We start from the raw sequence: 26,846 nt of genomic DNA, 5'->3' as shown, positions 1-26,846 counted from the left end.
AGCTATCATCCATTCATGAGAGCTATAGCTACCAACTACCAAGCTATCATCCATTCATGACCAACTACCTAGCTATCATCCATTCATGAGAGCTATAGCTACCAACTACCTAGCTATCATCCATTCATGACCAACTACCAAGCAATCATCCATTCTTGAGAGCTATAGCGACCAACTACTAACCTATCATTCAACCAAACCCTTCCCTCCCTCTTCATCTTCCTCCTCATCCTCCTCTTCCTTAGTGAAAATGAAGGAGGGGTATATTCATTTACTGTTCCAAATGAACAGCTTTCGTACCAGGAGACAATCAGAGGTGGGTAGATTAATTTACTGTTGCTAATGAAGCAGGGGTGGTGGGGGGGGGGGGGGTCTGAGTAGCCCCCACTGCTGCTAAACACTGATCGTAAATAAAATGCTCTTAGACAATAAAGACACATACTGTATCCTCCCCCCCTCCAGCTATCAGATCTAGACACATACTGTATCCTCCCCCTCCAGCTATCAGATCTAGACACATACTGTATCCTCCCCCTCCAGCTATCATATCTAGACACATACTGTATCCTCCCCCTCCAGCTATCAGATCTAGACACATACTGTATCCTCCCCCTCCAGCTATCAGATCTAGACACATACTGTATCCTCCCCCGTCAAAGGGCTTCATCGGCATGGGAAAACGCAGTTTAGAATGGAATGGATAAGCTATCAGATCTAGACACATACTGTATCCTCCCCCCCAACAGCTATCAGATCTAGACACATACTGTATCCTCCCCCCTCCAGCTATCAGATCTAGACACATACTGTATCCTCCCCCTCCAGCTATCAGATCTAGACACATACTGTATCCTCCCCCTCCAGCTATCAGATCTAGACACATACTGTATCCTCCCCCTCCAGCTATCAGATCTAGACACATACTGTTTGATCCTCCTCCCCCCCTCCAGCTATCAGATCTAGACACATCAGATGTATACATTCTGTTCTCCCTCTCTCTCTCAAAGGGCTTCATCGGCATGGGAAAACGTGTGTTTACATCGCCAAAGCAAGTGGAATGGATAAACTAAGGTGAAATAAACTATTAAAAGTGAACAGTAAATACCACATTTACACAAGTTCCAAAATAATAAAGACATTTAAAATGTCATATTATGTATATATACAGCGTTGTAACGATGTGCAAATAGTCAAAATAAAAAAAGGGAAATTAGATTAACATAAATATGGTTTGTATTTGGTGTTCGTTCTTCACTGGTTGCCCTTTTCTTGTGTCAACAGGTCACAAATCTAAAATGTAAATGGGAGTTTATCAACATTGGATTTGTTTGGGGTAATGGGGGCTGTGTGGGTCGGGTATAGTGTGGGAGGTAGTAGGATTTTTTTATTTATTTTACCTTTATTTAACTAGGCAAGTCAGTTAAGAACAAATTCTTATTTTCAATGAGGCCTAGGAACAGTGGGTTAACTGCCTGTTCAGGGGCAGAGTGTTTTTTGGGGGACGACAGATTTGTACCTTGTCAGCTCTGGGATTTGAACTTGCAACCTTCCGGTTACTAGTCCAACACTCTAACCACTAGGCTACCCTGCCGCCCCATCATGTGGATGATTAGGTGATAGTATGAGGGCCAAGATTGGGAATTTAGCCAGGGCACCAGGGTTAACACCCCTACTCTTATGATAAGTACGAAGGGATCTTTAGTGACCACATAGAGTCAGGACACCCGTTTAACATCCAATCCGAAAGATGACACCCTACACAGGGCAGTGGAGGGGTTGATGGGATGGGTAGTGGGGGAGGGGGTTGACTGCTGTTCCCCGGGTGTTTGATCCCTCTCTCCTTCTACCTCCCCCTGTCCTGCTCCAGTTATCTCACTCAAGACCAGACACTATCCCTGCCGCCACACCTCCCTCCCATCCGTCCTTACCACCCCTCCTGCCTTCTGGCCCCACCAATTGGAATCCATTAGTTCTGGTTGATCAGTCCCCTAGCCAAGGGCCATGTCTATCATCACAATATTTGCAGCAGAAGTTTGTATGCCCCAATTGGGACCAGACTATCATGTCCAGATGGGTTTTCCATTAAAAGGCAGAGTAGAGTAACTGCAGGCAGGAGCACACTGGACAACAGCTAACAAACACGCACGCACACACACACGCACGCACGCACGCACGCACGCACGCACGCACGCACACACACACACACATGTAGGGAAAACAACATATGGTCTATGTACGGGTGGCATAAATTGGCAAATGAGGGAAAGGAACGGACTGGGTATATGCAAATAAAAAAAATACACGTTTTTTTGGTCGACTGTAGTGTTTTTGGGGACTGTAGTGTTTTTACTGTACTAGAGACCCTAGTAGAGACACTATTAGAGACCCTAGTAGAGACACTATTAGAGACCCTAGTAGAGACACTATTAGAGACCCTAGTAGAGACACTATTAGAGACCCTAGTAGAGACACTATTAGAGACCCTAGTAGAGACACTATTAGAGACCCTAGTAGAGACACTATTAGAGACCCTAGTAGAGACACTATTAGAGACCCTAGTAGAGACACTATTAGAGACCCTAGTAGAGACACTATTAGAGACCTAGTAGAGACACTATTAGAGACCCTAGTAGAGACACTATTAGAGACACTAGTAGAGACACTATTAGAGACCCTAGTAGAGACACTATTAGAGACCCTAGTAGAGACACTATTAGAGACCCTAGTAGAGACACTATTAGAGACCCTAGTAGATACACTATTAGAGACCCTAGTAGAGACACTATTAGAGACCCTAGTAGATACACTATTAGAGACCCTAGTAGAGACACTATTAGAGACCCTAGTAGAGACACTATTAGAGACCCTAGTAGAGACACTATTAGAGACCTAGTAGAGACACTACTAGAGACCCTAGTAGAGACACTACTAGAGACCTAGTAGAGACACTACTAGAGACACTAGTAGAGACACTAGTGGAGATAGTGGAGACACTAGTAGAGACCCTAATGGAGACCCTAGTAGAGACACTAGTATATACAGTAATGGAGACCCTAGTAGAGACACTATTAGAGACCCTAGTAGAGACACTAGTAGAGACACTAGTAGAGACACTAGTAGAGATAGTAGAGACCCAAGTAGAGATAGTAGAGACCCTAGTAGAGACAGTAGAAACCCTAGTAGAGACCCTAGTAGAGATGGTAGAGACCCTAGTAGAGAGAGAAACAGAGAGAGAGAGAGAGAGAGGGGGAGAAATAGTAATACCGTCATTGTGGCCAGGAAACTAGCCCTTCTATATCTCTCTCCTCTGTCTCTGTCTCTCTCTCTGTCTCTCTCTCTCTCTCTCTCTCTCTCTCCCCTCTCTCCCCCCCTCTCTCTCTCTCTCTCTCTCTCTCTCTCTCTCTCTCTCTCTCTCTCTCTCTCTCTCTCTCTCTCTCTCCTCTCTCTCTCTCTCAAGGCTGTAGAGCTGTACAGCAGAGAGTAGACAGGCAGGCAGGCAGACAGACAGACAGGCATGTAGTATTTGGTTAACAGTATTGGAAAAGAGGCTTCCCTGGCCGCTCCACACATCTGCTGTTCTTTTGGCCTTATTTATTGTGTGATGCTCTGGAGGTTTTTCATCAACATGTGGAGATGTTTCTACTTTCACACGTTATTCAGTGGAGACACAAAGTTTACAGCTAGAGCTGATACACTGCCTTCAGAAACTATTCACATCTCTTGACTTATTACACATTTTGTTGTGTTACAGCCTGAATCCAAACTTTTCTCACCAAGCTACACACAATACCCTATAATGACAGCACAGTACCCCATAATGACATCACAATAACCCCATAATGACATCACAATAACCCCATAATGACATCACAATACCCCATAATGACAAAGTGAAAACAGGTTCTTAGAAATGCTTGCAAATGTATTGAAAATGAATACAGATATACACACCCCTGAGCGAATACTCTGTAGAACACGTTTGGCAGCAATTACAACTGTGAGTCTTTCTAGGTATTCTTTTTTTCTTCTGTCAGAAGCTTCTGTCAGATTGGTTGTTGATCATTGCTAGACAACCATTTTCAGTTCTTGCCACAGACTTTCAAGTAAATTGAATCCTTATGAGCTTATTGACTGCGTCTATGTCTCAATCCAAGTAAACATAATCAAAAAAATCCCCCCATCAAAATCAGTCAGTTTAAGCTGGAGATCTCTGCATGGGCCGAGTCTCAATCCAATACATCTGCAGCTGAAGGTGGATGAGTTACAGCGGTGTTTGTCAGACCATGAGATATCCCAAAATCGGTCTTCTCACAAAAAAAAATGTCTGATGGCGTACAAAAACACTTTATAGAAAGATTAAATAGAGATTTAGCAAGGCTGAGTTTAGCCAGGCTGATAGGCTACAGTTAGCTCTGGTTAGCCAGGCTGATAGGCTACAGTTAGCTCTGGTTAGCCAGGCTGATAGGCTACAGTTAGCTCTGGTTAGCCAGGCTGATAGGCTACAGTTAGCTCTGGTTAGCCAGGCTTATAGGCTACAGTTAGCTCTGGTTAGCCAGGCTTATAGGCTACAGTTAGCTCTGGTTAGCCAGGCTGATAGGCTACAGTTAGCTCTGGTTAGCCAGGCTGATAGGCTACAGATATCTCTTGTTAGCCAGGCTAGGAGAGGCGGTGGGAAGGTGAGTTAAGGAGGAGGAGAGGAGGTTAGGAGAGGAGGTGAGGTGAGGAGAGGATATAATGAGAGGGGGAAAGGAGAGTAGGTGAGGTGAAGAGTTGAGGAGAGGTGAGGAGGTGAGGAGAGAAATTGAGGACAGGAGGTAAGGAGAGGAATTGAGGAGTGGAGAGGATGAGAGGAGTTGAGGAGGTGAGGTGAGGAGGTGAGGAAAGGAGGTGAGGAGAGGAGAGGAAGATCGGAGAGGAGAGGAGGATCGGAGGTGAGAAGAGGAGGTGTGGAAAGGTGAGGAGAGGAGGTGAGGAGAGGAGGTGAGGAGAGGAATTGAGGAGTGGAGAGGAAGAGAGGAGGAGAGGAGAGGAGGTGAGGAGAGGAGGTGTGGAGAGGAGGTGAGGAGAGGAGATGAGGAGAGGAGGTGAGGAGAGGAATTGAGGAGTGGAGAGGAAGAGAGGAGTTGAGGAGAGGAGGTGAGGAGAGGAGGTGTGGAGAGGAGGTGTGGAAAGGAGGTGAGGAGAGGAGGTGAGGAGAAGAGGTGAGGAGAGGAGGTGTGGAATAGAGTTGAGGAGAGGAGTTGAGGAGAGGAGGTGAGGAGAGGAGTGGAGGATTGAGGAGAGGAGGGTTGAGGAGAGGAGGTGAGGAGAGGAGTTGAGGAGAGGAGGTGTGGAATAGAGTTGAGGAGATGAGAGGAAGATCGGAGAGGAGAGGAGGTGAGGAGGTGAGAAGAGGAGGTGTGGAAAGGTGAGGAGAGGAGGTCAGGAGGTGAGGAGAGGAATTGAGGAGTGGAGAGGAAGAGAGGAGTTGAGGAGAGGAGGTGAGGAGAGGAGGTGTGGAGAGGAGGTGTGGAAAGGAGGTGAGGAGAGGAGGTGAGGAGAAGAGGTAAGGAGAGGAGGTGTTGAAAGGAGAAGAGGAGAGGAGATGAGGAGAGGAGGTAAGGAGAGGAATTGAGGAGTGGAGAGGAAGAGAGGAGTTGAGGAGAGGAGGTGAGGAGAGGAGGTGTGGAATAGAGTTGAGGAGAGGAGGTGAGGAGAGGAGGTGTGGAGAGGAGGTGTGGAAAGGAGATGAAGAGAGGAGGTGAGGAGAAGAGGTGAGGAGAGGAGGTGAGGAGAAGAGGTAAGGAGAGGAGGTGTTGAAAGGAGAAGAGGAGAGGAGATGAGGAGAGGAGGTGAGGAGAGGAATTGAGGAGTGGAGAGGAAGAGAGGAGTTGAGGAGAGGAGGTGAGGAGAGGAGGTGTGGAATAGAGTTGAGGAGAGGAGGTGAGGAGAGGAGGTGTGGAAAACAGTTGAGGATAGGAGGTGAGGAGAGGAGGTGAGGAAAGGAGGTGTGGAATAGAGTTGAGGAGAGGAGGTGAGGAGAGGAGGGGAGGAGAGGTGAGGAGAGGAGTTGAGGAGAGGAGGTGAGGAGAGGAGGTGAGGAGAGGAGGTGTGGAATAGAGTTGAGGAGAGGAGATGAGGAGAGGAGGTGTGGAAAGAGTTGAGGAGAGGAGGTGAGGAGAGGAGATGAGGAGAGGAGTTGAGGAGGTGAGGAGAGGAGTTGAGGAGAGGAGGTGTGGAATAGAGGTGAGCAGAGGAGGTGTGAAGAGGAGGTGAGGAGAGGAGGTGTGGAATAGAGTTGAGGAGAGGAGGTGAGGAGAGGAGGTGAGGATAGGAGTTGAGGAGAGGAGGTGAGGAGAGGAGGTGTGGAATAGAGTTGAGGAGAGGAGGTGAGGAGAGGAGGTGAGGAGAGGAATTGAGGAGAGGAGTTGAGGAGAGGAGGTGAGGAGAGGAGTTGAGGAGAGGAGGTGGGGAGAGGAGTTGAGGAGAGCAGAGGAGATGTGGAATAGAGGTGAGCAGAGGAGGTGTGAAGAGGAGGTGAGGAGAGGAGTTGAGGAGAGGAGGTGAGGAGAGGAGGTGTGGAATAGAGTTGAGGAGAGGAGGTGAGGAGAGGAGGTGAGGAGAGGAGGTATGGAGAGGAGGTGTGGAATAGAGGTGAGCAGAGGAGGTGTGGAAAGGAGTTGAGGAGAGGAGTTGAGGAGAGGAGGTGAGGAGAGGAGGTGAGGAGAGGTGTTGAGGAGAGGAGGTGTGGAATAGAGTTGAGGAGAGGAGGTGAGGAGAGGAGTTGAGGATCGGAGGTGAGGAGAGGAGGCGAGGAGATGAGGAGTGGAATTGTGGAGAGTAGGTGAGGAAAGGACTTGATGAGAGGTGTTGAGGAGAGGAGTTGAGGAACGGAGGTGGGGAGAGGCGGTGAGGAGAGGAAAGTGAACGAAGAAGCGATGAGAGGAGGTGAGGAATTGAGGAAACGTGAGAGGAGACAAATATGAAGAGATTACAGCACACTATATGATTATCTTTGTTCCTCACCTTGCATTTGATAGCTGTATGGAGCCTGGCCCGTCTGAGGGGTGGTGAATCCTGAGCTGTAGCTGAGGAAGCCTGTCTGTCCTGGGGATTGGGACTGGCTCAGTCCCCCCTCTGTCTTTATGCCTGCCCATAATGAACCCGAATCAGTTAGTGACACTACGTCGGTTCGATGCACACACAATTCACTGCTGTCAGACTCAATTGAGTATTTTATTAAATGCTAATAAATATAGTAAATATAGTACTATTTTTCTATATTAGTATTTTTTATTTTTTTATTTGATAACTTGATGATTTTAGTTAATGTGTTTTAACAATTTTGCTAGTAAGTGTTATGACTGTTTCACTGATAAAGTCATTTATCCACACTTTGGAATCAACGGTAGTTTGGTGGTTTAAAAATGAACGTCTTTTTATCTATGAACCTTTATTTAACTTGGCAAGTCAGTTATGAACAAATTATTATTTAAAATGACGGTCTACCACCGTCCTACGGGACTCCTAATCACGGCAGGTAATGACACAGCCTGGAATCAAACCAGGGTCTGTAGTGACGCCTCTAGCACTGAGATGCAGTGCCCTTAGACCGCTGTGATACAGCCTGGAATCAAACCAGGGTCTGTAGTGACGCCTCTAGCACTGAGATGCAGTGCCCTTAGACCACTGTGATACAGCCTGGAATCAAACCAGGGTCTGTAGTGACGCCTCTAGCACTGAGATGCAGTGCCCTTAGACCACTGTGATACAGCCTGGAATCAAACCAGGGTCTGTAGTGACGCCTCTAGCACTGAGATGCAGTGCCCTTAGACCGCTGTGATACAGCCTGGAATCAAACCAGGGTCTGTAGTGACGCCTCTAGCACTGAGATGCAGTGCCCTTAGACCGCTGTGATACAGCCTGGAATCAAACCAGGGTCTGTAGTGACGCCTCTAGCACTGAGATGCAGTTCCTTAGACCGCTGTGATACAGCCTGGAATCAAACCAGGGTCTGTAGTAACGCCTCTAAGCACTGAGATGCAGTGCCTTAGACCGCTGTGATACAGCCTGGAATCAAACCAGGGTCTGTAGTGACGCCTCTAGCACTGAGATGCAGCGCCTTAGACCGCTGTGATACAGCCTGGAATCAAACCAGGGCCTGTAGTAACGCCTCTAGCACTGAGATGCAGTGCCCTTAGACCGCTGTGATACAGCCTGGAATCAAACCAGGGTCTGTAGTGACGCCTCTAGCACTGAGATGCAGCGCCTTGATACAGCCTGTGATACAGCCTGGAATCAAACCAGGGTCTGTAGTGACGCCTCAAACCAGGGTCTAGCACTGAGATGCAGTGCCCTTAGACCTAGCACTGAGCAGTGCCTGCGCAGCCTGGAATCAAACCAGGGTCTGTACTGAGATGCGTGCCCTTAGAGCTCACATAGTAAAGCTGTACGTTTAAATGTCTGAAAGATGGACGATATCTACCAAATTGCACACAAGTAATAAAAACAGAACGCACTCGTTTGTTATTAGTAAACGGCCCTTCGCTGATGTGGATCAGGCCCAACATATTTCCTGTTAGCTACTCGCTACCACTCGAACAAACACTGTGTGTGTCTCTCAAGTGGCACCCTATTCCCTATATAGTGCACTACTTTAGACCAGAGCCCTATGGCACCCTATTCCCTATATAGTGCACTACTTTAGACCAGGGTCCTATGGCACCCTATTCCCTATATAGTGCACTACTTTAGACCAGAGGTCTATGGCACCCTATTCCCTGTATAGTGCACTACTTTAGACCAGAACCCTATGGCAACCTATTCCCTATATAGTGCACTACTTTAGACCAGGGCCCTATGGCACCCTATTCCCTACATAGTGCACTACTTTACCTTGGTTTCACAGTAGCTTTAAGCAGTTACTGCTAACATGACCCCCATTTACTCCTGAACACAATACAATAGAGGCAGGATACTTGTCCCCGTGATTAAGCATGTATTTAATGTAGCAAAAAATTACATTAACTCATTTTTCGACCAAATAGCAGCTACTGCCTTGTTGTTGTTGTTGCTTGGTACGGCAGTAATAGACCCTCGTCAAAAAGTAGTGCAATATATAGGGAATAGGGTGCCATAGGGCTCTGGTCTAAAGTAGTGCACTATGTAGGGAATAGGGTACCATAGGGCTCTGGTCTAAAGTAGTGCACTATGTAGGGAATAGGGTTCCATAGGGTTCTGGTCTAAAGTAGTGCACTATGTAGGGAATAGGGTTCCATAGGGTTCTGGTCTAAAGTAGTGCACTATGTAGGGAATAGGGTTCCATAGGGTTCTGGTCTAAAGTAGTGCACTATATAGGGAATAGGGTGCCATAGGGCTCTGGTCTAAAGTAGTGCACTATATAGGGAATAGGGTGCCATAGGGCTCTGGTCTAAAGTAGTGCACTATATAGGGAATAGGGTGCCATAGGGCTCTGGTCTAAAGTAGTGCACTATATAGGGAATAGGGTGCCATAGGGCTCTGGTCTAAAGTAGTGCACTATGTAGGGAATAGGGCTCTGGTCTAAAGTAGTGCACTATATAGGGAATAGGGTGCCATTCCTGGTCATATTGGATATTCTGTGGGGGTCAAAGCCCTCATAAGACTCTGGTCTAAAGTAGTGCACTATATAGGGAATAGGGTGCCATTCCTGGTCATATTGGATATTCTTTGGGGTCAAAGCCCTCATAAGACTCTGGACTAATAAACAACATTGTGATGTGCTTTGCTGTTTTGTTCCTGCGGTGCCTGAAGAAACCAGTTTTTTTTGTTTTTGAAATTTATATCGGTAATCTTTTTTTCCGATCTGACTGAATAGCTTGATAAGCACATTTTTTATTTTTTATTTTTCTGCTTGGAAGAAATATGCTGCAGGCAACAAAACAACGTCTCAGCAGAGTTCTAGGACACGTTCTTGAGCTATCGTGGGAACAAACCATTTGTCCTGAGCTAAGCGTTTAATTGCAATACACCCCACCCCTCCCGCTCCCCCTCCCAATGGAAGGTTTGTAAAGCAACTAGCAATTCCAAGAGGCGACAGTCCCACAGTTACGTTACTTCTACAAACTATATTGGACTTAATTCAGCTTTAGCTAAATTGTAAATAATCATATGATGTAATGAGCGTAGTACTGTAACTGAATTATAATTGGTTAATTGTTTTTAAATAAAGAAGAACTTAACTTAACTTAATAAACTAGTGCATCTATACTGTATCTCTAATTAATACATCTATACTGTATCTCTAATTAATACATCTATACTGTATCTCTAATTAATACATCTAATTAATACATCTATACTGTATCTCTAATTAATACATCTATACTGTATCTCTAATCAATACATCTAATTAATACATCTAATTAATACATCTAATTAATACATCTAATTAATACATCTATACTGTATCTCTAATCAATACATCTAATTAATACATCTATACTGTATCTCTAATCAATACATCTAATTAATACATCTAATTAATACATCTAATTAATACATCTATACTGTATCTCTAATCAATACATCTAATTAATACATCTATACTGTATCTCTAATCAATACATCTAATTAATACATCTAATTAATACATCTAATTAATACATCTAATTAATACATCTATACTGTATCTCTAATCAATACATCTAATTAATACATCTATACTGTATCTCTAATTAATACATCTATACTGTATCTCTAATTAATACATCTATACTGTATCTTTAATCAATACATTTATACTGTATCTCTAATCAATACATCTAATTAATACATCTATACTGTATCTCTAATTAATACATCTAATTAATACATCTATACTATATCTTTAATTAATACATCTATACTGTATCTCTAATTAATACATCTATACTGTATCTCTAATTAATACATCTAATTAATACATCTATACTGTATCTCTAATTAATACATCTAATTAATACATCTATACTATATCTTTAATTAATACATCTATACTGTATCTCTAATTAATACATCTAATTAATACATCTATACTGTATCTCTAATTAATACATCTAATTAATACATCTATACTGTATCTCTAATTAATACATCTATACTGTATCTCTAATTAATACATCTATACTGTATCTCTAATTAATACATCTAATTAATACATCTATACTGTATCTCTAATTAATACATCTAATACTCTATATCTCTAATTATAATTAATACATCTATCTCTAATTAATACATCTAATTAATACATCTATACTGTATCTCTAATTAATACATCTATACTGTATCTCTAATCAATACATTTATACTGTATCTCTAATTAATACATCTATACTGTATCTTTAATCAATACATCTAATTAATACATCTATACTGTATCTCTAATTAATACATCTATACTGTATCTCTAATCAATACATTTATACTGTATCTCTAATTAATACATCTATACTGTATCTCTAATTAATACATCTAATTAATACATCTATACTATATCTTTAATTAATACATCTATATTATCTCTAATTAATACATCTATACTGTATCTCTAATTAATACATTATACTGTATCTCTAATTAATACATCTAATTAATACATCTATCTTATCTTTAATTAATACATCTATACTGTAATACATCTATACTGTATCTCTAATTAATACATCTATACTCTATATCTCTAATTAATACATCTAATTAATACATCTATACTATATCTCTAATTAATACATCTATACTGTATCTCTTAATTAATTAATACATCTATACTGTATCTCTAATTAATACATCTATACTGTATCTCTAATTAATACATCTATACTGTATCTCTAATTAATACATCTATACTGTATCTCTATATAATACATAATACATCTAATTAATACATCTATACTGTATCTAATTAATACATCTATACTGTATCTCTAATTAATACATCTATACTGTATCTCTAATTAATACATCTATACTGTATCTCTACATCTAATTAATACATCTATACTGTATCTCTAATTAATACATCTATACTATCTCTAATCAATACATTTATACTGTATCTCTAATTAATACATCTATACTGTATCTCTAATTAATACATCTATACTGTATCTCTAATTAATACATCTATACTGTATCTCTAATCAATACATTTATACTGTATCTCTAATTAATACATCTATTTAATACATCTATACTGTATCTCTAATTAATACATCTAATTAATACATCTATACTGTATCTTTAATTAATACATCTATACTGTATCTAATTAATACATCTATACATCTATCTAATTAATACATCTATACTGTATCTCTAATTAATACATCTATACTGTATCTCTAATTAATACATCTATACTGTATCTTTAATTAATACATCTAATTAATACATCTATACTGTATCTTTAATTAATGCATTTATACTGTATCTCTAATTAATACATCTATACTGTATCTCTAATTAATACATCTATACTGTATCTTTAATTAATACATCTATACTGTATCTCTAATTAATACATCTAATTAATACATCTATACTGTATCTTTAATTAATACATCTAATTAATACATCTATACTGTATCTTTAATTAATACATCTATACTGTATCTCTAATTAATACATCTAATTAATACATCTATACTGTATCTTTAATTAATACATCTATACTGTATCTTTAATCAATACATCTATACTGTATCTCTAATTAATACATCTATACTGTATCTCTAATTAATACATCTATACTGTATCTCTAATTAATACATCTATTAATACATCTATACTGTATCTCTAATTAATACATCTATTAATACATCTATCTCTTTAATTAATACATCTATACTGTATCTCTAATTAATACATCTAATTAATACTATATCTCTAATTAATACATCTATACTGTATCTATACTAATTAATACATCTATACTGTATCTTTAATTAATACATCTATACTGTATCTCTAATTAATACATCTATACTGTATCTCTAATTAATACATCTATACTGTATCTCTAATTAATACATCTATACTGTATCTCTAATTAATACATCTATACTGTATCTCTAATTAATACATCTAATTAATACATCTAATTACTATATCTTTAATTAATACATCTATACTGTATCTCTAATCAATACATACATCTATACTGTATCTCTAATTAATACATCTAATTATCTCTAATTAATACATCTATACTGTATCTCTACATCTATACTGTATCATCTAATTAATACATCTATACTGTATCTTTAATTAATACATCTATACTGTATCTCTAATTAATACATCTATACTGTATCTTTAATTAATACATCTATACTGTATCTCTAATTAATACATCTAATTAATACATCTATACTGTATCTCTAATTAATACATCTAATACTAATACATCTAATTAATACATCTATACTGTATCTCTAATTAATACATCTATACTGTATCTCTAATTAATACATCTAATTAATACATCTATTAATACTCTAATTAATACATCTATACTGTATCTTTAATTAATACATCTATACTGTATCTCTAATTAATACATCTAATTAATACATCTATACTGTATCTCATCTAATTAATACATCTATACTGTATCTCTAATTAATACATCTATACTGTATCTCTAATTAATACATCTAATTAATACATCTATACTGTATCTCTAATTAATACATCTATACTGTATCTCTAATTAATACATCTATACTGTATCTCTAATTAATACATCTATACTGTCTATCTGTATAATCAATACATCTATACTGTATCTTTAATTAATACATCTATACTGTATCTCTAATTAATACATCTATACTGTATCTCTAATCAATACATCTATACTGTATCTCTAATTAATACATCTATACTGTATCTCTAATTAATACATCTATATTAATAATACATCTATACTGTATCTTTAATTAATACATCTATACTGTATCTCTAATTAATACAATACATCTAATAATACATGTATCTCTAATTAATACATCTATACTGTATCTTTAATCAATACATCTATACTATATCTCTAATTAATACATCTATACTGTATCTTTAATTATACTACAATCTCTATACTGTATCTTTAATTAATACATCTATACTGTATCTCTAATTAATACATCTATACTGTATCTTTAATTAATACATCTATACTGTATCTCTAATTAATACATCTATACTGTATCTCTAATTAATACATCTATACTGTATCTCTAATTAATACATCTATACTGTATCTCTAATTAATACATCTATACTGTATCTCTAATCAATACATTTATACTGTATCTCTAATTAATACATCTATACTGTATCTCTAATTAATACATCTATACTGTATCTCTAATCAATACATTTATACTGTATCTCTAATTAATACATCTAATTAATACATCTATACTGTATCTCTAATTAATACATCTATACTGTATCTTTAATTAATGCATTTATACTGTATCTCTAATTAATACATCTAATTAATACATCTATACTGTATCTTTAATTAATACATCTATACTGTATCTTTAATTAATGCATTTATACTGTATCTCTAATTAATACATCTATACTGTATCTCTAATTAATACATCTATACTGTATCTTTAATTAATACATCTATACTGTATCTTTAATTAATACATCTATACTGTATCTTTAATTAATGCATTTATACTGTATCTCTAATTAATACATCTATACTGTATCTCTAATTAATACATCTATACTGTATCTTTAATTAATACATCTAATTAATACATCTATACTGTATCTTTAATTAATACATCTATACTGTATCTCTAATTAATACATCTAATTAATACATCTATACTGTATCTTTAATTAATACATCTATACTGTATCTCTAATTAATACATCTATACTGTATCTCTAATTAATACATCTATACTGTATCTTTAATTAATACATCTATACTGTATCTTTAATTAATACATCTATACTGTATCTTTAATTAATACATCTATACTGTATCTTTAATTAATACATCTATACTGTATCTTTAATTAATACATCTATACTGTATCTTTAATTAATACATCTATACTGTATCTTTAATTAATACATCTATACTGTATCTCTAATTAATACATCTATACTGTATCTTTAATTAATACATCTATACTGTATCTTTAATTAATACATCTATACTGTATCTTTAATTAATACATCTATACTGTATCTTTAATTAATACATCTATACTGTATCTCTAATTAATACATCTATACTGTATCTCTAATTAATACATCTATACTGTATCTTTAATTAATACATCTATACTGTATCTCTAATTAATACATCTAATTAATACATCTATACTATATCTCTAATTAATACATCTATACTGTATCTCTAATTAATACATCTATACTGTATCTTTAATTAATACATCTATACTGTATCTCTAATTAATACATCTATACTGTATCTTTAATTAATACATCTATACTGTATCTCTAATTAATACATCTATACTGTATCTTTAATTAATACATCTATACTGTATCTTTAATTAATACATCTATACTGTATCTCTAATTAATACATCTATACTGTATCTTTAATTAATACATCTATACTGTATCTCTAATTAATACATCTATACTGTATCTTTAATTAATACATCTATACTGTATCTCTAATTAATACATCTATACTGTATCTCTAATTAATACATCTATACTGTATCTTTAATTAATACATCTATACTGTATCTTTAATTAATACATCTATACTGTATCTTTAATTAATACATCTATACTGTATCTCTAATTAATACATCTATACTGTATCTTTAATTAATACATCTATACTGTATCTTTAATTAATACATCTATACTGTATCTTTAATTAATACATCTATACTGTATCTTTAATTAATATACTGTATCTAATACATCTATACTGTATCTCTAATTAATACATCTATACTGTATCTCTAATTAATACATCTATACTGTATCTTTAATTAATACATCTATACTGTATCTTAATTAATACATCTATACTGTATCTCTATACTGTATTAATTAATACATCTATACTGTAATCTACATCTAATCTAATAATACATCTATACTGTATCTTTAATTAATACATCTATACTGTATCTTTAATTAATACATCTATACTGTATCTTTAATTAATACATCTATACTGTATCTTTAATTAATACATCTATACTGTATCTTTAATTAATACATCTATACTGTATCTTTAATTAATACATCTATACTGTATCTTTAATTAATACATCTATACTGTATCTTTAATTAATACATCTATACTGTATCTTTAATTAATACATCTATACTGTATCTTTAATTAATACATCTATACTGTATCTTTAATTAATACATCTATACTGTATCTTTAATTAATACATCTATACTGTATCTCTAATTAATACATCTATACTGTATCTTTAATTAATACATCTATACTGTATCTTTAATTAATACATCTATACTGTATCTTTTAATACATCTATACTGTATCTTTAATTAATACATCTATACTGTATCTTTAATTAATACATCTATACTGTATCTTTAATTAATACATCTATACTGTATCTCTAATTAATACATCTATACTGTATCTTTAATTAATTCTAATTAATACATCTATACAATTAATACATCTATACTGTATCTTTAATTAATACATCTATACTGTATCTTTAATTAATACATCTATACTGTATCTTTAATTAATACATCTATACTGTATCTTTAATTAATACATCTATACTGTATCTTTAATTAATACATCTATACTGTATCTTTAATTAATACATCTATACTGTATCTTTAATTAATACATCTATACTGTATCTTTAATTAATACATCTATACTGTATCTTTAATTAATACATCTATACTGTATCTTTAATTAATACATCTATACTGTATCTTTAATTAATACATCTATACTGTATCTTTAATTAATACATCTATACTGTATCTCTAATCAATACATCTATACTGTATCTTTAATTAATACATCTATACTGTATCTCTAATCAATACATCTATACTGTATCTTTAATTAATACATCTAATTAATACATCTATACTGTATCTCTAATTAATACATCTATACTGTATCTCTAATTAATAAATCTATACTATATCTCTAATTAATACATCTAATTAATACATCTATACTGTATCTCTAATAAATACATCTATACTGTATCTCTAATTAATACATCTATACTGTATCTCTAATCAATACATTTATACTGTATCTTTAATTAATACATCTATACTGTATCTTTAATTAATACATCTATACTGTATCTTTAATTAATACATCTATACTGTATCTCTAATCAATACATCTATACTGTATCTCTAATCAATACATCTACACTGTATCTCTAATCAATACATCTATACTGTATCTCTAATCAATACATTTATACTGTATCTTTAATTAATACATCTATACTGTATCTCTAATCAATACATCTATACTGTATCTCTAATTAATACATCTAATTAATACATCTATACTGTATCGCTAATTAATACTTCTAATTAATACATCTATACTGTATCTTTAATTAATACATCTATACTGTATCTTTAATTAATACATCTATACTGTATCTCTAATCAATACATCTATACTGTATCTCTAATTAATACATCTAATTAATACATCTATACTGTATCGCTAATTAATACTTCTAATTAATACATCTATACTGTATCTCTAATTAATACATCTATACTGTATCTCTAATCAATACATCTATACTGTATCTCTAATAAATACATCTATACTGTATCTCTAATTAATACATCTAATTAATACATCTATACTGTATCGCTAATTAATACATCTATACTATATCTCTAATTAATACTTCTAATTAATACATCTATACTGTATCTCTAATCAATACATCTATACTGTATCTCTAATAAATACATCTATACTGTATCTCTAATTAATACATCTAATTAATACATCTAATTAATACATCTATACTGTATCTCTAATAAATACATCTATACTGTATCTCTAATTAATACATCTAATTAATACATCTAATTAATACATCTATACTGTATCTCTAATTAATACATCTAATTAATACATCTAATTAATACATCTATACTGTATCTCTAATTAATACATCTAATTAATACATCTAATTAATACATCTATACTGTATCTCTAATTAATACATCTAATTAATACATCTAATTAATACATCTATACTGTATCTCTAATTAATACATCTAATTAATACATCTAATTAATACATATATACTGTATCTCTAATCAATACATCTATACTGTATCTCTAATTAATACATCTAATTAATACATCTATACTGTATCTCTAATTAATACATCTAATTAATACATCTATACTGTATCTCTAATTAATACATCTAATTAATACATCTATACTGTATCTCTAATTATTACAAATGGGGGATGATATATATATATATACATGTGTACCTCCATGTATTTTAGATATAGTAAATATAATCCAGATTGGCATGAGGTTGGCCTGTGCTTACCATAATAATAGTATATACAGTATACAGAATATGATTATACACATATCTACATGTATTTCAGTCAATAAGGTACCTCCATGTAATGTAGATATATCTGTACTGTGTTTTGATGAGTACATCCATACAGCTCGTTGTTCAGAGGCATAGGATTGCTTACCATAGGCAGGGATCCCGTAGGGTTGTCCAGGCTGGGGGTAGCTAGCATAGGCTGCGGCCTGCTGCATTCCTGTGGTGTACTGTGTCTGACCGTACGCAGACATATTTTGGGATGAAGGAGTAGGGAGAATATGTGGATACGGTCTGCTATTTCAGAAAAGAAACAAGGAGAAGAGAGAGAGAGAGAGAGAGGGAGAGAGAGAAAATTAGAAAAAGAAGAGAGAGAGAGAAAAAAAATTGAAAAAGAAGAGAGAGAGAGAGAGAGAGAGAGAGAGAGAGAGAGAGAGAGAGAGAGAGAGAGAGCAGAGAGAGAGAGAGAGAGAGAGAGAGAGAGAGAGAGAGAGGCAGAGAGAGAGGGAGAGAGAGACAGAGAGAGAGAGAGAGAGAGAGAGGGAGAGAGAGAGAGAGAGAGAGAGAGAGAGAGAGAGAGAGAGAGAGAGAGAGAGAGAGAGAGAGAGAGAGAGAGAGAGAGAGGAAGAAAGAAAGAAATGAACATATTTTACTCACAAAATCATAACACAAAGTTTGTTCACTGACAAATTCTTTGTGATTCTGCTGTATAATTTTAAAAAGTGGGCCGAAGCCCGCAAAGAGAGAAGTAGCAATCGCCTGAGCTGGTACACACTACAAAATAAAGAGAAATCACAAAAATATATATTTTTTGTGCAAGATAATAATTACAACAAGTTTGTAAGTGCACAAGCTGCAGACATCCAGGCAAACAAAGCAGGTAGAAACCTCCACATCTCGCAGCAGGATCTAATTAAAGGAACCCAATGAAGTTGGATTCTGTTTACTTTCTGAAGCAAAAGAAAAGAAACCTTACTTGGAAGGGTAAATCTGTGAGGAGAACTGCTGTGTTTGTCTTGGGCTGAAGCCACTGGTTCCAATAACTGAGTTGAAAAGAGAAGAGGAGGCAAGCACATATTTTAACATTAAAGATATAAGGTAAATATTATCTTTCGCCAACAGAACTTCTGGAAAGTGTAATTGCGTTGCGTTACTCTATTTATTTCCTCAACCTTAGTTAAGGTTCAAAACGCTGGAACGCAATAATGAAGCAAAACAATCAGGTAAAAACGCCAAGGGTTTATTCTGCTGACCGGTGAATATAGAACCTGTATGGAACCAAAAGAGTTCTACCTGGAACCAAAAGGGTTCTACCTGGAACCAAAAGAGTTCTACCTGGAACCAAAAGAGTTCTACCTGGAACCCAAAAGGGTTCTACCTGGAACCCAAAAGGGTTCTACCTGGAACCAATAGGGTTCTACCTGGAACCAAATAGGTTCTACCTGGAACCAATAGGGTTTTACCTGGAACCACAAGGGTTCTACCTGGAACCAAAAGGATTCTACCTGGAACCAAAAAGGGTTCTCCTATGGGGACAGCCAAAGAACCCTTTTTTGCAAAGAGTGTACAGTGCATATCTGTAGGTGTGGTCCTTGGTCAAAAGTAGTGCACTATATAGGGCATAGGGTGCCATTTGGGATGAAACCTGCCATATGCTGTCACTCCTTCGTAGTGTCTGGTCTAAGGTAGTGCACCATATAGGGAATAGAGTGGCATTTGGAACGTGAGATACTTCGGCATTGCCATGATGACCGCTAGACTGGTGTAAACACAGTATGGATGCAGTGTCCAGGGCCTGTGTTCTGGGCCTGTGGTCAGGGCCTGTGTCCTGGGCCTGTGGTCAGGGCCGGTGTTCTGGGCCTGTGGTCAGGGCCTGTGTTCTGGGCCTGTGGTCAGGGCCTGTGTCCTGGGCCTGTGGTCAGGGCCTGTGTTCTGGGCCTGTGGTCAGGGCCTGTGTTCTGGGCCTGTGGTCAGGGCCTGTGGTCAGGGCCTGTGTCCTGGGCCTGTGGTCAGGGCCTGTGTTCTGGGCCTGTGGTCAGGGCCTGTGTTCTGGGCCTGTGGTCAGGGCCTGTGGTCAGGGCCTGTGTCCTGGGCCTGTGGTCTGGGTTTGTGGTCTGGGCCTGTGGTCAGGGCCTGTGTTCTGGGCCTGTGGTCTGGGTCTGTTTCCTGGGCCTGTGTTCTGGGCCTGTGTCCTGGGCCTGTGTCCTGGGCCTGTGTTCTGGGCCTGTGTCCTGGGCCTGTGTCCTGGGCCTGTGTTCTGGGCCTGTGTCCTGGGCCGGTGTTCTGGGCCTGTGGTCAGGGCCTGTGGTCTGGGCCTGTGTCCTGGGCCTGTGGTCAGGGCCTGTGTTCTGGGCCTGTGTTCTGGATCTGTGGTCAGGGCCTGTGGTCAGGGCCTGTGGTCAGGGCCTGTGTTCTGGGCCTGTGGTCTGGGCCTGTGGTCAGGGTCTGTGCCCCAAACGGAACCCAATTCCCTGTATAGTACTTTTGACCAGGGCCCTATGTGAGAAGGCTTTGTCCAAAATGGCACATATTATGTAACACTATGTAACTATGTAACTATATGTATTACATACAGTATGTAACTATGTAACTATGTAACTATATGTATTACATACAGTATGTAACTATGTAACTATGTAACTATATGTATTACATACAGTATGTAACTATGTAACTATGTAACTATGTAACTATATGTATTACATACAGTATGTAACTATGTAACTATGTAACTATGTATGCTGTAAGGCCTCAGGGAAACATCGTTATTAATACTGAACTCATCAGCAGCACCTGCCAGTCGGAATAAACGTTGGAATTCTGAAAACAGATCACACGCACACGCACACGCACACACACACACACACACACACACACACACACACACACACACACACACACACACACACACACACACAGGGACATCACACACACACACACACACCTATAAACGCACACAATCACAAATCAACCCCCATCCCTCTCCCCCTGCACACACACACACAGGGACATCACACACACATGCACACACACACACACACACACACACACACACACACACACACATGTCCATCCCCCGTTCCCCGTCTCACCTGATCCTGAAAAGCTGTCAAGGGAGACGTCGGCTACTGGGGTGGTGATGTCACTGCTGCTCATAGGTTCTGTTTTAACTGAGGACAAAGACAACACACACGCCGTCAGCACACATACACACACACACACACACACCATCAGCACACACACACACACCAAAACACACCACAACTACACAACAAAACATGTATTTTCTGGTGGGTTTGGTTGTGTGGGATGGATTTTAACATACACCCAATAAATACTAAATATATAATATATAAAATATAATATATAAATAAGGAATGATTTATAAACAATACTAGGGTAGAATACAGGAAATATTTGACTAATTTAAGTTATTTACAGCTTTTACACTCTGTTCCTTTAGACTAGAACCTAATTGTTTAAAAAATAATAATCGTATTTATAATAATACTGCAACGTTATTGATTGTTTTTTTCCTTGGATTAACCACGGAGATCCTTTAATTTATCCTATGTGGGATTAACATATTCCTCATGGTAAATTCCCTTTAAGAACTTTTGAGGAAAATAAAATATTAGCCTAAATTGTTAATCAATTACGACAACAAAGAAGATGTTTTTCCTCATTTCAACCTGTTGAATTTAACCGGGAATAAACATTTAAAAAATAAAAACATCTTAAAACAAATATAAAATAAATCCATATGACATTCACTAGGTATGCACTATTATTTTGTCTATAATCCACGACTTGAGCATGCACTGTTAAAACAAGACCTCGGCAGTAACAGGCAAACTACAGCCTATCAATACATTTGAACCCACCCCTCGATCTAAAGTAATCCATCAATTAATATTAAGATAATATCAAATTAACCAAATAAATCAGTAATTGCCACTAAATCACTGGATGGCTTACCACAGGTTATAATGTAGCGTCAGAGGAAAGAAAGGTTAACACAGTCAATGGTAGTAGGATACTGGTGTAAAATGGACCCTGTATGGAAAGGGAGTCAGTCTGCATGGACGTGCAAATACGATTGAAACAATGTACAGTAATATGAAGTGTTTTAAAGACTGCAGTGAACGGAGGGTGACCCCGTGCCCCGCTGAGCCTCTCAGAGTTACAGTATACCACTGAAAGCTCAACAGAGAGGATTTCACAGTTATCTGATAGCTCGGCAATCTTTGACATTTTGAAATCAATCTATTTCACTTCAGGCAGCAGGCAGGCGTTTTGGGATATAGGGGAGGGGGAGATGAGAGAGAGGAGAAGAGGGGGGAGAAAGGGAATTTCTTTTTGGCAAAACAAATTCACGTGATGTGGGCAAAAGGGAGTCATGCTCGGTGGGTTGGTCGGTGAGATCTATCTCTCATGGTTTTGAAGAAGTCTTTCCCTGTCATGTTTGATATGTTTCCACTATGGTCTGCTGAGAAACACATGTTGAGAGGAGAATAGCAGGGAGCCTTTTCTTTAGAACAACACACCAACATGTCTGCCTTGAAAATGGATAGAGATAATATAATGGGGATAAATTGTGGTGTAGCTATAACACAGTGGAATAAGTATAACACAGTGGAATAAGTATAACACAGTGGAATAAGTATAACACAGTGGAATAACTATAACACAGTGGAATAACTATAACACAGTGGTGTAAATATAACACAGTGGAATAACTATAACACAGTGGAATAACTATAACACAGTGGAATAACTATAACACAGTGATGTAACTATAACACAGTGGAATAACTATAACACAGTGGAATAACTATAACACAGTGGAATAACTATAACACAGTGGAATAACTACAACAAAGTGGAATAACTATAACACAGTGGAATAACTATAACACAGTTGTGTAACTATAACACAGTGGAATAACTATAACACAGTGGAATAACTACAACACAGTGGAATAACTATAACACAGTGGAATAACTGTAACACAGTGGAATAACTATAACACAGTGGAATAACTGTAACACAGTGGAATAACTATAACACAGTGGAATAACTATAACACAGTGGTGTAACTATAACACAGTGGAATAACTATAACACAGTGGAATAACTATAACACAGTGGAATAACTATAACACAGTGGTGTAACTATAACACAGTGGAATAACTATAACACAGTGGAATAACTACAACACAGTGGAATAACTATAACACAGTGGAATAACTACAACACAGTGGAATAACTATAACACAGTGGAATAACTATAACACAGTGGAATAATTATAACACAGTGGAATAACTATAACACAGTGGAATAATTATAACACAGTGGAATAACTACAACACAGTGGAATAACTATAACACAGTGGAATAACTATAACACAGTGGTGTAACTATAACACAGTGGAATAACTATAACACAGTGGAATAACTATAACACAGTGGAATAACTATAACACAGTGGTGTAACTATAACACAGTGGAATAACTATAACACAGTGGAATAACTATAACACAGTGGAATAACTATAACACAGTGGAATAACTATAACACAGTGGAATAACTATAACACAGTGGTGTAACTATAACACAGTGGAATAACTATAACACAGTGGAATAACTGTAACACAGTGGAATAACTACAGTGGAATAACTACAACACAGTGGAATAATTATAACACAGTGGAATAACTACAACACAGTGGAATAATTATAACACAGTGGAATAACTACAACACAGTGGAATAACTACAACACAGTGGAATAATTATAACACAGTGGAATAACTATAACACAGTGGAATAACTACAACACAGTGCATGCACAAACTAGCACACACACACTCAGATTGTTACAAACCAGCAAACAATAACTACGGTATTCAGAAAACACAGCATATCAAAGAAAGGGGAAGAAAACAAACGTAATAATGACAGTCTATAACGATTCATGAACCATAGACTCATAATCCACTAGTCTACAACGATTCATGAACCATGGACTCATAATCCACTAGTCTACAACGATTCATGAACCATGGACTCATAATCCACTAGTCTACAACGATTCATGAACCATGGACTCATAATCCACTAGTCTACAACGATTCATGAACCATGGACTCATAATCCACTAGTCTACAACGATTCATGAACCATGGACTCATACCACAAATAGTCTGTAACGATTCATGAACCATGGACTCATAATCCACTAGTCTACAACGATTCATGAACCATGGACTCATAGCACAAATAGTCTACAACGATTCATGAACCATGAACTCATAATCCACGAGTCTATAACGATTCATGAACCATGGACTCATAACCCACGAGTCTATAACGATTCATGAACCATAGACTCATACCACAAATAGTCTATAACGATTCATGAACCATAGACTCGTACCACAAATAGTCTATAACGATTCATGAACCATGAACTCATAACCCACGAGTCTATAACGATTCATGAACCATGGACTCCTAACCCACGAGTCTATAACGATTCATGAACCATGGACTGATAACCCACGAGTCTATAACGATTCATGAACCATGGACTCCTAACCCACGAGTCTATAACGATTCATGAACCATGGACTGATAACCCACGAGTCTATACCGATTCATGAACCATGGACTCCTAACCCAGCAGTCTCAAACCATGCTTTAGATGACTCAACATAACACAACAAGTAACGCTGAACGAGTTTCCAAATGAAAGGCACAATAGTTGAAGAAACTTTGTTAGAATGATCAAATTAGATGTGACAATTAAAAGCATTTCAATTCATTCATTATTTTTTAAATTTTTTTTAAAGTGATGTCACTTCGTAAAGTGATTTCTTTCTTTCTCTCTCTCTTTCTTGTCTTGTCTTTTCTAAGTTGAAAACCCCGAGTATTGTCCTTTCATTGTTGTCCACACCTGAACTGCACCAACCTGCAGCGGACTGTGAGCTAGAGCCTAACAACCAGTCAGCTGTGGTGAGCATTGTGATGCTATCACCTATATGGGAAACAGAGAATAGATAACAAGCTGATTTTACCGCCGCTCTGTGCCAGGCCTCTTTGTCCTGCGTTAGAGAAGAAGAACAAAAATATATACACAGTGTCACGCATCCCAAATTGTACCCTATGCCCTTTACAGTGCACTTCTTTATTTTTTTTTGTCAAACTTTCAGTCAAAAAGTAGTGTACTGTGTAGGGGAATAGGGTGCCGTTTGAGATGCGACCAGTGTCTTAACCACCAGAAAGAGCTTTTCCCTTTTCCTATCAAGATTTGACATTTTCAAGGTACACTTTTAATAAGAGCTTGTGTGGGTTTGTGATAGGGGCTGCCTGCTAGCTCCATACACCTAGAGCAGTGGTTGGAACAGACACAACAACACTACTCAACAGAGTCAACAGGAACGTTAACAAATGTACTAACCACACGCAAAGTAAAAACCCATTTTTATACCAGGGAAGCTTTTTGAATAATTACACGAGAACTTAAATATACTGGTAATAGGTTCCTTTGTAAAAAAACAATAAAAAAACAGAGACAATAGCATCAGATTTACAAATCATTTACATGGTCTGTTTAATTGTGTATTTAAACAATGCACTAGCCCATAAGCCATCAGGTCACTAGTAGTTTCCATGTTATTGGGGCGGCAGGGAGCCTAGTGGTCATAGCATTGGGCCAGTCACCGAAAGGTTGTTGGATTAAATCCCAGAGCTGACAAGGTAAAAATCTGTTGTTCCTGTCCCCTGAACAAGGCAGTTAACCCACTGTTCCTAGGCATTCATTGTAAATAAGAATTTGATCTAAATTAATTAATTAAAAAAAAAAGTTAAATAAATTAAATAAATAAATTCACTACAGGGTAGTAGACTGGAGAAAAAAAGAAATAGTACTAGGTAATGCTTCACCTTTTGAAAACGGAAAACAGATCCCCTCCTTTTTCTTTCAACGGGGTAACACCTGCCAACCTTTTACAACTTAGCATATGCATTAAACACTACACAGCATGAAGTGTGAGGTTTAAAACAACCCCCCCTCTAACCTCTGCTCTGCTATACATTGAGACCAGAACAAACTTCAATTGTACAACTTCTGTTACAATGCACATTGTAAGAGAGAGAGAAGAGAGAGAGAGAAGAGAGAGAGAGAGAGAGAGAGAGAAGAGAGAGAGAGAGAGGGGAGAGAGAGAGAGAGAGAGAGAGAGAGAGAG

At 37.0% G+C, this 26,846-nt stretch overlaps 1 protein-coding gene across 10 annotated transcripts in view; it reads right to left on the bottom strand.

Moving 5' to 3' along the window:
- The window catches only part of LOC115115426 (eyes absent homolog 1-like), a 173,334-nt gene that overhangs the window by 111,481 nt on the left and 35,007 nt on the right, over positions 1-26,846 (bottom strand). For 3 of the 10 annotated variants that reach the window (XM_065019235.1, XM_065019241.1, XM_065019236.1), the window contains 5 exons: positions 25,571-25,636; positions 21,687-21,764; positions 19,571-19,637; positions 18,746-18,891; positions 7,006-7,128 (listed from right to left, as the gene is read on the bottom strand). In XM_065019235.1, the coding sequence (XP_064875307.1) occupies positions 7,006-7,128; positions 18,746-18,891; positions 19,571-19,637; positions 21,687-21,764; positions 25,571-25,636 (480 nt within the window). The remainder of the gene's footprint in view (positions 1-7,005; positions 7,129-18,745; positions 18,892-19,570; positions 19,638-21,686; positions 21,765-25,570; positions 25,637-26,846) is intronic. The other 7 variants (XM_065019239.1, XM_065019243.1, XM_065019240.1 and 4 more) reach the window with 5 other exon arrangements.

Source organism: Oncorhynchus nerka, linkage group LG6 (genome assembly GCF_034236695.1).
Source record: "Oncorhynchus nerka isolate Pitt River linkage group LG6, Oner_Uvic_2.0, whole genome shotgun sequence".
Lineage (NCBI taxonomy): Eukaryota > Metazoa > Chordata > Actinopteri > Salmoniformes > Salmonidae > Oncorhynchus > Oncorhynchus nerka.
This window is presented reverse-complemented; position numbering and strand designations above follow the sequence as displayed.